General features: G+C 43.5%; 1 protein-coding gene across 1 annotated transcript in view; it reads right to left on the bottom strand.

Moving 5' to 3' along the window:
* Positions 1–640: 640 nt before the first annotated feature.
* LOC147712492 (translocator protein-like) overlaps positions 641–12,772 on the bottom strand; it is a 42,877-nt gene continuing 30,745 nt past the window's right edge. Inside the window, exons 2-4 of the mRNA XM_086923187.1 lie at positions 7,595–7,797; positions 7,051–7,189; positions 641–826 (exon numbers count right to left, since the gene is read on the bottom strand). Of these exons, the coding sequence (XP_086779313.1) occupies positions 644–826; positions 7,051–7,189; positions 7,595–7,767 (495 nt within the window). The 5' untranslated portion in view covers positions 7,768–7,797 and the 3' untranslated portion in view covers positions 641–643. The remainder of the gene's footprint in view (positions 827–7,050; positions 7,190–7,594; positions 7,798–12,772) is intronic.

The raw sequence follows: 12,772 nt of genomic DNA on the forward strand, positions 1-12,772 counted from the left end.
ACGCCTAAACAGGGCAAAGTAACACAATGCAGCGATTTCCTCTGCGCTACTCTATATTTTTGGAGCCACTCAAAGCCATGCATAAGCTTGGCCCTATATATTTTTACTAGTATCTCTTGCCAGAGAGATTATGTTTCCGAGTGGAGGTTTGCAGCGTAACTGCATCATTTGCCCCAAATGCTCAAATGTTTCTTCAACCAAACGAGCCCTAGCAATTTAATTGGCTCTTTATGCAGTTGGATTGGTACCCTGTGCACCCATTGATGTCCTTTCCTTAATGTTGTTTTTTTCTGACCTCATAGGCAAAGCTGCTTTAGAGTTCCTGCCCTTTTGTGAACTTACATATAATTTTGTCCTGCCCCAGTTCATCTACGCAGAGCTTCTTTTGACCTTTTGTACACATACAATAAGAACAATAGAAAATGTTGAAACCTTTTATTGCTTTATCTTATACAATGTTTTATGTTTTTAGATTGAGCAGTACAGTAGGTCAGTTCTGTGTGATATTACTTTTTTCAATTAGTTCTTTAATTCTGAGTTGTGTTTTTGGGTACCATGACCAGCTCTCATTCACTCTTCTGCAAGTGTACATTCGATAGGAAGGCAGTGGTAACATGTTCCTGTTTTGTAAAAGTCTTCATTTTCATTCTTTATTTCTCTTGCCCATTCCAGGATTGTCCCTCCAGATGCGGTAAGTCAGTGCAGTTGCCAGGCTCAGCCATCCTAGATAAGGCACCATCAGCAAAGTGCTGGTCTTGTTTATGGGGTACCAGGAGGTCATTGTGAGAATCACCATGCAGTCAAGACACAGGATTTCAGCTAGTGCCTGGACAAATAGAAAAAGCAAAGGAATAACATTAGAATCCACAGTGAAACATTTGAAGCTTAGTGAGTCATACACCCAGATATATCTCTCCCTATATTAGGCCAATTTAATTGTGTCTGTATGATCTCTCTACCAATTAGGCATTATCACTAAATCCTGCACTGTGTACAAACAGTCCTTCTCGTGCTGAGATATGTTTGGTCATCCAGGGTGAATGCCCAATTTTTATATAGAGTATAATAAGCTTATTATCCCTCAACCCACTTCTCAACTACTGAATTTGAAGTTCTTAGAAGCCTGGGCACAAGTAGGTTTGCTTAGGAACACAGATTGCAGTTCAGTGGATAAGCCTATGACTCGAGGATCCACCATATGCAACATAATTATTACAACACATCTCCACTCTATTGGAGCAAATAGTTTTAGCGAAAAATCTAGGTAAAGAACTGTGATCTAAATTCAGTATTAACCCAATTTCAGCTTCTATAGCAACCTACCTTTGATGGAAAGACCTGGAGAATCGACCTCAGTGAAAGTAATCGGACAGATGGAAGTAAAAGCACATGTCAAAAGGATGAGTGTATCAGCATCTGGGCCAGATCACAGGCCATGCCTGTGCTCTTCACTTGACTAAAGATGAGCCTTGATAAGTCCATGAAGGGTTGGGTCTTGCACCGGACAGTACCACTATGGAAGAGAGATGGAGCTTGAACAAGTAAGATCCAAATTACTCTTTATTAGTTGGGGGTGGGCGGAATTTTAATTTTGTGCAGCATTGGAGGAATTTAAGTAATTCTGTGTTACTCTTGGAACGCAGAATTGCTAATACATTCTGCTGCTATGTTGGCGGAATTAAATTTTAATCACTATAATCAGTACTAGTTCATAAGAAAGTTAGCAAGGCCAGACCGTGCGTGCCTCTCTGTTCAATGTAAGGTGAATACGAGGCGAGATACCGAGCTCGCAGTAGCAAGTAGGGCAGAACCACACTGCCTGTCTGCCTCACGCGCTTTTGCAATGAACATATACTGAGTTAATGACTCTCAGTCACACTGATTGCTATCCACAGCTTTCTACTTGCGCTCAGAGTAGGTACCACTCAGGGATTTGCTGTTGCATGTAATCTTTATGTCCATGAAAAAGTTTGGACATATTGAATACGTTGTATTGTCTTCTGATTTGTTTTATTTTAAGCGCAGAACCCAGTGCCTCAATGCCCTCCCATCACACGAATAATGCTGCCATTGAATAGAAAAAATCTATGTTTATATTGTAGATGGTGATTGTCAAATCAATTAACGAAATATATAACTGAGCAGATGGACTTACAATCTCGTGCATACAAATGAGTTTCAAGACCACTTCTCGCATGTTACTGAAAGGTGATATTTTACCATAGTTATGGCTGAAATCTTGGTTTCCTTTTGCTGCCATTTCAGACAAGAGGGTACACCCATATTTTACTGTCCTGTGAGTTTGAAAGCTGTTCTGAGCTATTCAGTCCCAAATTTTAAAACATGCATTCTCTTATTTTCACGAGTTATTTTAAGTGTTCCATTATGCTGAACTTATATGCATTTTTGCAATCTTTTTATGTGCAATAGGCAGAAGATATAGGGCTGATCACAGGGCCCACACTGACACCCCCAAAGCGCAACCCTTTGCTTGTGAGGGACAACACGTCGGCACTAGTTAAATGACACCAAATCTATGTCCCATGTGCAAGCTCAAAGTAGCGACTAATAAGACCTATAGCGCATGAACTGCATCGTATTAACACTTTCAAGTACAATTAATATAGGTGCACTGGCATACATAAACATGTTTTAAATTATCACGTTGAAGACATTTACCCATTCTGCACCTCCCTGTAAGTACTATCATAAATGCATTTTGCCTGACCCTAATATGGTGTTTTGGAACAGGCTTGGCCTTCGCACAGTTTGACATGCGCAGTTCATGTCGTAGATTGTTAGTTTCACTTCCCACATGAATCCGAGCTGGGTTCTTCTAAGCGCAGTGAGCAGAAGGATGGCAGAGGAAGCTAAGAGACTGTCTGGCTGCGCCGCCATGGACAGCCCTGGGAAACGATGTGATAAACGCATCCAGTGACTATGGTCAACTCCGTACCTCCTCCACTTCATCTTCTGGACCCTTCCCATGCCAGCTTCAGAGCAAACCCCACAGCACCAAGACAGCTCTAATTGCAGCCAAGCATGACATCAGAATCCTGCTAGACCACAGAGATATAGCAGCTCTCATCCTCCTCAAACTCTCAGCAGCCTTCGACATTGTATCCCACCACACACTGATAATCAGACTCCACCAGATCTGATTTGCTTCCTGCATCACAGGAATAACACAGAAGATTACCTTCCTCCCTACTCTTCGAACCCTAAGAACATCAGTCGCAGTGTACCTCAAGGTTCATCCCTCAGCCCAATCCTCTTCAACATATACATGACAGACACATAGTCAGGAGCCATGGATTCAACATAATTTTCTATGCAGGTGACACCCAACTCATCCTCTCCCTGACAAACAACCCAACGACCATCAAAGACAGGTTTCAAAAATGCATGAAGGATGTGGCCATCTTATTGAACAACTTTCTCAAACTCAACACAAACAAGACAGAAGTTCTCATCTTCGGGGAAAGGCAAGGACACCCTATGGAACAACGAATGGTGGCCACCTGAGCTGGGCCCTACTCCCATACCCACCAAACAAAGTAGCAACCTCAGCATCATCCTCGAAAGCCAGCTATCCATGAAGAAGCAGGTCAGCGCTGTCTCCTCCGTCTGCTTCCTCACCCTACGAATGCTCAGGAAGATCTTCATATGGCTTCAGCTCAACATCAAGCAAACTGTGAATCAAGCTCTCATCATTTCATAAGCCCCTGGCTAACTAGAGTGCACAAGATGGAGGTGAGGCTGCTTTCCCCGACAAAGTGTATTGTTGACATTCCAAAGACTGCAGACAGGATTGCTAAACACTCCAGTTAGAAAAGAGACCATAATCCTTTCTAAATTTCATTGTCATATTACTGCGAGCAGCTGCTGACCAGTCTTCGGAGCACAGCCGTTTTGTACATGGTGGGGTGAAGGATAGGACTGCAGTCTCCGTTGTTCAAGGTGACAAGGGTTGTGTAGGTGACGCCTTCCTGTGGTCTTTCTTGATCACTATTTAGGTGCATAAAACTAACATCTCTTTGTGCCTCTGTTGTGGGTACTCTAGGCTGGAGACTACCCTGCAGTGAGGAACATCACTCTACATAAAGGCTCTGTCTAGAGAACAGTGCATAGAGCACACTAGCATGACGAACCACCCCAAACTGGTTCATAAAGTGCAAAGAATTCATACAGTTGTCTGCTTTCTTAGTATAAACGTGGGAGCCACTGAGCCACTTGTTGATCCAGTTTCAACTTCTCTTTGACCAATGAAGGGAGTACTCCACAAAGAACTCGAGAGAACTGCTGTGCAAGCAGAGCTGGTGTCTGCCTTACAGCCTGCTTCCCAGTGGTAAGGAGATATCACTTTAAGTATTGTCTGGAAACAGGAAGCTTTTCCTACCCTGGCTTAAAGTGTCTGAAACACAACCTGCTTGCTGAGGGAAAGGAGGAGCCTGCCAAATCTCCAGGAGGTGTGACAGTCAAGGGAGAGCTCTAAGCAACCTGAGCCCGGTGGTGTGAGGGTCTGTCAGAACAGGAAGATTGATGAGACCAAACTGCATGCTCAAGGGAATGTGTATATAGTCTTTCCAGATGAGAAGTTCCAGTCAGGAAGTTCAGTAACAACAAAATGTGCCCAAGCGGGCTGTACCACTTTATCAACAAAGTCTGTTCATATGGACACTGCTACTACAACAACAAACTGTGCCTTATTTGACTGTATTGTGCATCAATGAATTGTGCCTGTGGTGTGGATGCACCAACCCAGAGACTGTGTGGAAGTGGAAAATGATCTCTAACTCTACAGCCCAAATCCCCATCTCACCAGAAGCCTAGAAGCGGGCCCATTGGCAGCCAGACATCTCTGCTTATGACTTAGCCTTGTGGAGTATCTGTGCAGCAGCCTCCACTACTGTCTGCTGTTGTCAAGGTCGGAGTGCTGGAGAACCTCCAGTTTGTATGTCTCCTCCCTGAAGCGGGAGCAAGCCAAACGCGCAGCGGATCCTCACCGACCACACAAGAACTTGGAGACTATGCTGTGGTGAGAAATATTATTTGGGGACTGCTAAGTGACCTGAGTGAATTATCGGTTTAGAAAATGGGTAATCTATATCTGTGCCTTGATACCGACCTAGAAAGAACTCAAACACAAAATGGTAGGGGTATGGGATTCCTTCCCAGCTTACGCAAGAGGGGAGAGAAAATAAGGACCCCAGATCCCAGCCACAGTTGCCTCCGTGTCAGTGAAGCCTTTGTACCTTTAGCCTGTTCTGTGAAATACTGAGTTGTCTGTGTATATTAAAGTACTTTTCTTTATGAATGTACACACTGAGTTGGACAAACCTTTATTGCCCTACTGGGTGGTTGGTGAGTTTTGAGCTTCAGCGCCCCCTCACTTACCTCCCCTAGAAGCCTGTGACTGCTTGCCATCACTACCACTGAGAGTCGAGTGTTGAAGGGGTTGTACTTGGCCTAGTTTTGCAGAGCCATGGTAGGACGGACCCTGGAACAGCAGGAGCAAAAGACCCCTGACCCCCATGGCTGAGGTCCAGTAGCCCCTGTGTACATGTGGCCACTCAAATGAGATCTCAAAATAACTCAGTTTATAAGGCATCTACATAGGGATCAATGTAGAACAAGATTGCTTTCTTCTTTAACTAGACCTGTGGGACATCTTATGCACACTGCTGATGACCTCAAGGGTTGGAGGCCACAACAGCACGATCACAAGACACTCCACCATTAATAAACTGCGTGGAAATCAATTTCTGACTACCCTAGTGGGCGTGTTGTAGGAGATGTTCTACAACGTGCCATTATTTTGTCTCTTATTTTGCACTGGATGCAAATACTGTCTTTGCATTGACGCTGGTGAAGGTCTTTTTTGACATGACTATCCATTCTATTTCTATGCTTGGTGTTCAACTGCTCTCTTCGCATGCCCATTTGTTTTTTGACTCCATTTTAAACACTAACCTTTTTTTGTTGGTATTATGATTTTCCCAAGCTTTCATTTTAATGCTTTAGATGCATGTTTGCGGTTTTGGGAGAAATAAGGTTCGAGTTTGTCCTCCTGCCCTATGTCAAGTTTTATCTTCTATAGAAATCTACGGCAGAATCTATGGCAGGCATAAAAGTAGCTGTAGTGTTCTTAACCAGAGTCACTGAAACAACTACGGCTATGTTCTCTACTGCCTAGATCTGCCTTCTCCTCACAAGAGACCCCTAGCTCCACCAGATCGTACTTTAATGTTTTTCATATTCCAGAGGACCCTACTTCACTATCAGAGGAAAAACAAAGAGTTGCACATTTTTATGGATCAGCAATCTTAGTGAAGGCGTCCCAACGTGCACTCAAGACAGTCGGGAGCAGAGCGCCATTGGGGAAGCGTTCTGGAAATCATCTTTTATAGACACAAGTGGTCTTTATTTTAATTCCTTTGTTGTGAGAATGCCATTTATATTGTGTTGGTTCATACGAAACGCATGAAGGTAATTCAGATATATTTTTTATATCCCTGATACATGGAGCTACTCCTGCTTCATTCAGACTTCTCCTTCCTTCTTTCTGCACCAATAACATTCTGGATCTAAAAAGTTGAAGTAGAATGCCCACCAACTAGGTAATATGGTAGTCATGCACTAAAATCATTAAATAAAAGTACAACCCAATAATCTCGTAGGGTACGTGAGAGCTGTAGCAGGTATTTCTGCATTAGACTGCCCGTAGCTCTAGCACTATGACGCGCCTCAGGCCGACGCGCTTCGGACCCAGGGCAACATGAGAAACAATGAATAATAGGATTACGAGCATCTCTTTCAACCCAGAAATCTGAAGGTGAGTCTTGTCCTCAACAATTATAATATTTAGGCTGTGGTGATGCAACAGAACCAAGTATGAGTACTATTGTGTCCTTTGGAGCCTTTTTATTAAAGCAGATGTACCATTCAGTTCTTCACAGGTGGTCCAGCTGTAGATGTGTGTGGTCAAATGTGTTGTCCCTGGGCGCTAGGCAATGTTACTGCAACTATGCAAACGGGCGAGTGCCTTACCAATTTCAACCGGTGAGCTCCAAAGAAAATGGGCATCCATGCCCAGTTCAGGATCATCTGAGCTGCGTAGAGACCGAGTGGCACCACAGCTTGGTTGTTGAACCCACCGAGGTCCTTCCACACCAGGTATGAAGCATAGCTTTGGAAGGAAAGAGACAATTGAGACATTTAATGTGAACCAGAGAGCCTTGAGACACATTGGCATGATCTGTTGACTAAAGAGAACAGATATGTGGACGGTATACCATATAACAGTTTTTGGGACTAGCTAGTGTTGGAAAGGGTATCATTGCTTTGTTTGGCAAGCAGTTGGTAGAAAGGCATGGGATGGCAAGGTAGTGATATAATGAACTAAAAATAGAATTTGTGTCCTGCAGCTGCTCGTTATAATCCTTGTGTTTGGGGGGAAAGTATGTGCTACTACTGTACCCTGTCTGTCTTTTGGTAAGTGGAGAGTAAAGCTGCTGTATCAAATGTGTGACTCGGGACGCTTCTGTGTACAATGGGTTTGAGCCACCAAAGGTGAGCCACAATCCTTACTTACCCCATGGTTGTGTACAGAGTCGTCCAGGCAATGGGGAACATCATGTTGGGTGGACGCCAGGAGGGCTTCTTTAGACTCTCGTACCAGGTGGGCACATTCTTTCTAGTAAAGAACCAGCCAAAGAAGCCCCCAACATGTGGAAGAGCAGTGAAGCCCGCAACGGCTGCCCACATCCTTATCGGTTCCAATGAGACTTAGGGTTCCCCTAAAAGAAAAGGAAAAAAGCAAAGATGGAATAAAGTTTACTTATGAATAACCTAGTTGAATACATTGGTGTATAATGTGAATTGTGACTGATTAACCATTTGAGGTACTACAGGAATAGGCGTGTGCTGTTTCTTGAACACGCAGACACACTGTCGCAGGTGGTGTTGGGATTGTACTTTTTTGACGTGTGGCAAGTGTCTCTATCCCACTGTCTCATTTTATTTTCCCTCAGACTGCGCGGTCACTCTGGATGCAGAGGGTAATATTTGCAGGCGTTTCTGTTATTTTGTGCCAACAGGGTGGCTGATTGTATGCTCTCAACGGAAAAGGGTTCAACATGTAAGGGAATTATTGTGCACAGCTCACTTTCTGTTTAATTTGTCTAAGAAAATGATATATTAACACCTTGGCTGCTAGAGGTATTCTCCCCCGGTGCTGCATTCCCAGATTTTCCATTGTTCATGACGAGCTCAGCTCGTCATCAGCACAGATCAACCGTGCCTCATAACGAGCATCGAAGGGGTTAAGATGGTGCTACAAGAAGAGGGACGACCCTTAAATCCCTCGGGAGATGATGTTACAAAAACACCTGCGTACTTTAGTCAACAAACACTTGTGCACACATATCTACAAATACATGAATTATGTACAGTATTTTCCCATTTCCATAAATGTAAAAAGAATAACTGAAGAGTCGTTTGATGTTGTAGCTTTAATACTCGAAACTAGACAGCGCCAGCCGACACGTGTTTCGTCTGAGTATATACAAAACTCGGACTCTTCAGGGCTGGAGAAGAGAAATTAACAAACAAAAACTGACTATTGTAGTCAGCCGTTTCATACATACATCATCCCTAGGGATGTAGAACTTCCTATTACATAGATTAACAACGTTTAATACTGTATAATGTGTGAGGTTAAAAAAAGTTTCCTCGAAGGCTTGAGGATGGAGTGATCATGCACACTATTCAGAGCATGCATTATCCAAACTATACACACTTATCTATGCATCTTTCTTATTACAGGATTGTGCACATTTTAATATCCACCCTATACAAAACATATCTTGAAAGTTATATTCGAATGTCTGGTCAATGTTGAAAAGGTCTAACAATCTGGTAGTCCCATTGTATGGACGCCTCAAAACATCAGCATTATTAGAATGTGTAGTAATCACACATGGAAAAGTGTCACAGAAGTGCTCATGATAAAATAAGATGTTTAAAACGACAGCCGACACCTCAAGAAGGAAACACCCACGCGCCGACCCATCCTGTGTCAATGTGATGATTATCTAAAGTAATCGAATTATTATATCATGCCAAATACCTTCCGTTTGTATGTAGCAAGAGGATCAACCCCTATTTGAGATAAGAGAAGATGCTATAATACAGAGTTGTCTCCTAAGGAGTGGCATTTTTTTGAAAACCCAGGGGGCCTTTTATTATTTGCTATTCTGGTTGGGGAATCCATTATGACACCACGTAAAGAGAAAGACACTGGTACAACCGGGATGATTGGGACCCTTGATGCCTACTCAACTAGGGTTGAGTTAGCTGTCGATAAAGAAATCTCCCTGACTGAATGTAGGCTCTCTATGGACCCTCTATCTGGAAGAGCTACAGCATCCCCTGCCTTAATGAGAAATGAGTCACTAACAACCCCCCCACCTGGCCAACCAATGGTTACGCAGCCAGACAGTGACATCTCCTCAATAAATGATAGCCTAATTAATGGGACTCCCAGACTGGTAAAATCTAGACTACGGGCAAGGAGCAAAATAGATAAGCCAGTTTTGAACTGCACGAAAAAATCCATCTCCCAAAAAAATACCAGGGCGCCTAAACAGAATTGCGTAGCAACTGGTAGTGAGGTTATAACGTTAGCAGATATTCATGTAACCGGGGGGAAAAATGATAGTGGCGTTACTCGAAATGTACAATGCAAGGGAACAGCACAGACCTGTAATTTGGCTGGTGGAGAGTTTTGGGGAAAATTAGAAGGTTTTATGCAAACGCTGCTAGCCCCAATTATGCTGAAGCTCTCTGAGATCGAATCCAGGTTCTCGTCCCTGGAAACCTCAATGGGGAAAAGAGAGCCAACAGCAGCTACAGCTCCCACTGCGAAAATTGCAAATCCGCCTACTACTACTAGTGGGAAGCCTAAGACACCTAGCAGTAGTACTAATCTGACTGCCCCAGCAATTAAGAACCCAAGTCCCACAGGTCCGTCCAATGCACCTGTTCCCTCTGTAAATCAGACAATTACCAGGAGGGATATGCCCTTACCCAACCTTCAACCAAGAACGGATGAAAGAATTAGTGCTATCCGCCATACGTGGTCATATTGGGGAATGCTCCTGCTCTCCCAGATGGGGAGTCAGAGAACTATGAGCAACTATGGAACAAAACAACATATTGGCTTAATCAAAACACCCGGGGGAGGATGAATGTTGCAAATAATATATTGATGTTACGTAGGGTCAGTTGGATTGGTAGTACAAATAAAAGTGGGAGAGGGGACTGTAATATTGTTAATTTTGATAACCCTTCTACGGCTGGCCAATTACTATCTGATGGCCAATATCATCAGCGGCTGACTGGTACTGTAATTGAATTGCTTCCTTTAGGCTTTTTTTATAGGCCAGCACGTGTGAGAGGCATGACACAACGTTTTCAGGGAGGTAACTGGCGCCTAAGAGATAACTCTAGGGCAAGAGCCATTAGTAGCTACCCGCCACACGGGCCACAATTTAACAATCATGGTAATCACTGTAGGAACGGGTTTGATGCCCCTACCCATAATAGATTTGAACTTTTATCAGGCCTAGAGGCTTGTGATTGACTTGAGGGCTCGGTAGAACAGGGAAGGGATAGTTCAGTTGACCCAGGAGTCTTAGAAGCTACTTGGGGCAAGAGGAGCCCTAACAATGTAATTTCTTGGAACATTGCGGGCCTAGGTGCCAAGATGCTGGATTGTAATTGGATTAATTACATCAAACAGTATCTTATAATTTGTTTGCAGGAGACTTGGTCTATCGAATATAATAATTTTTTAGAAGGGTACAAGGCATATTATGTCCCTGCCACTGCAACCAATAGGGGAAGATCTAAGAGGGGGGGGGTTGGTTACGTATATTTCTGTTGCATTGACTTGTAAAGTGCGTAGAGTACCACCTGCTAACCCTGATTTTCTTGGTCTAATTTTAAATGGAGAAAACTGTCTAGCTGGTCTGGTGAATTTTTATAACTCAGTCAATTTATGCTCAGGTTCTAGTCAACTATCTGGTTTGAATGTTTTTATTAGTATGTCAATGAAACAGAGTCTGCGTAACCTCATAATCATGGGTGACTTTAATGTACATCCTTGTGGTGACCCCCTATTCAAATGTATTCTGGATCTACACTGTGATCGATCTAGTGGCATACATTTAGAACACTCAACTGAGGGGGAACTCTTCAATGACTTATTGAACGACCTGGATGTGACACCAACCATGGCCCTGATGGATCCTGTTAAAAGATTTGAGATACCGACTTTTAAGAGCCATGGGAGAGGAACTTTCATTGACTATGTACTAATCTCATTTTCTATGAAGTCCTTTGTGGATTCTTTTATTATTGAAGAGAGTGTATTTAGCAATCATAACCCGCTCACTGTACGCTTACTGGGACCATGGATAGCTAAAGAAGGGTCGAATCCCAGTCAGGGAAGGCTGAGTACAATCGATGGGAGACGCAGACTGAGATGGTCTATGATTACCCCAGACCTGCTGTATAAAGACATCAAAGTAATATGTGCAGATGAAATTAACACCTGTATTCAAGAAGGGTCACAGCCTAGAAAGGTGCTTGAGGCGTACCAGTCACTTTCAGATAAGGTCTCTAAGCTGCTGTCGGTACCAGCCAAAAATGTAGCTAATGTGGCCCCAAAGTGGTTTAATCATGATTGCACCAAAGCAGCAAGCAACCATAGGTTGGCATTAGTAGCTAAACCAAGAGAACAGGCGACTGTCCAACTTTGCCGGAAAGAATATAAGTCTACTATAGCCAAACGCAAGGAATCCCTAAGGGATGAAGCCTGGAACGAGATTCTGGATCCTACTACCCTAAAGAGTAGCTCCAGATTTTGGGCTGTAATGAAAAAGCCTTTTATTGTCCAGGAGATCGGCGATGGCCTTGAATGCCATATACCCAAGGGGGACTGGGAAGTGCACTTCAAGCAATTATATTGTAGTTCGATGGAAGAAATCCCTAGCCTGGCACCTTGCACTAATGGAAAGAAGGTTAGCATTGATAGGGGTGAAGTTATTGAGGGTATTTTGGGACTAACAGCCGGGAAAGCTCCCGGACCCGATGGAATTCCTCCGGACTTATTTAAGTCTGAGCCTTCTTTTTGGGCTCCTATCCTAGAGTCTGTATTTAATGCTGCAGTGCAAAGTGGTTGCCCACAATCCTGGGGGTCTCCACAATTACTCATGGTTCTGGATTAAATACGGCACACCAACAGTATTTTGGACCAGGCTACTCCTTTCTGTTTTGCTGGTCTCCACAATTGTCCCGGTTTTCAAAAAGGGAGACAAAGGCAGTCCACACTGTTATAGACCCATTTCGCTCATCGATTCTATGGTAAAAATAATAGGTAGGATACTACTACAGAGACTTTCAGACTGGGTGGTGGAAAACAACATCATGTCCATCTCCCAGTATGCATTCTGCTGTGGTCGCTCTACAATAACCCAATGCCTCAACCTATTCTTAATCCTAAGTAAATACACAGTGGCTCATAGGGGTACCTTCCACCTCGCCTTCATGGACTTGTCCTCAGCCTTCGACTGTGTAAACAGGCGGAAGCTGTGGCAGTCCATGAGGGCGAAGGGAGTAGACAGTGGTATTGTTGATTTTTTGTTAGATCTCCACAGCAATACCAAAGCTAATGTAAGATACTCGCAAGACCTGAGTGTCACAAACA

This window comes from Lissotriton vulgaris, chromosome 5 (genome assembly GCF_964263255.1).
Source record: "Lissotriton vulgaris chromosome 5, aLisVul1.2, whole genome shotgun sequence".
In the NCBI taxonomy this organism is placed as follows: Eukaryota; Metazoa; Chordata; class Amphibia; order Caudata; family Salamandridae; genus Lissotriton; species Lissotriton vulgaris.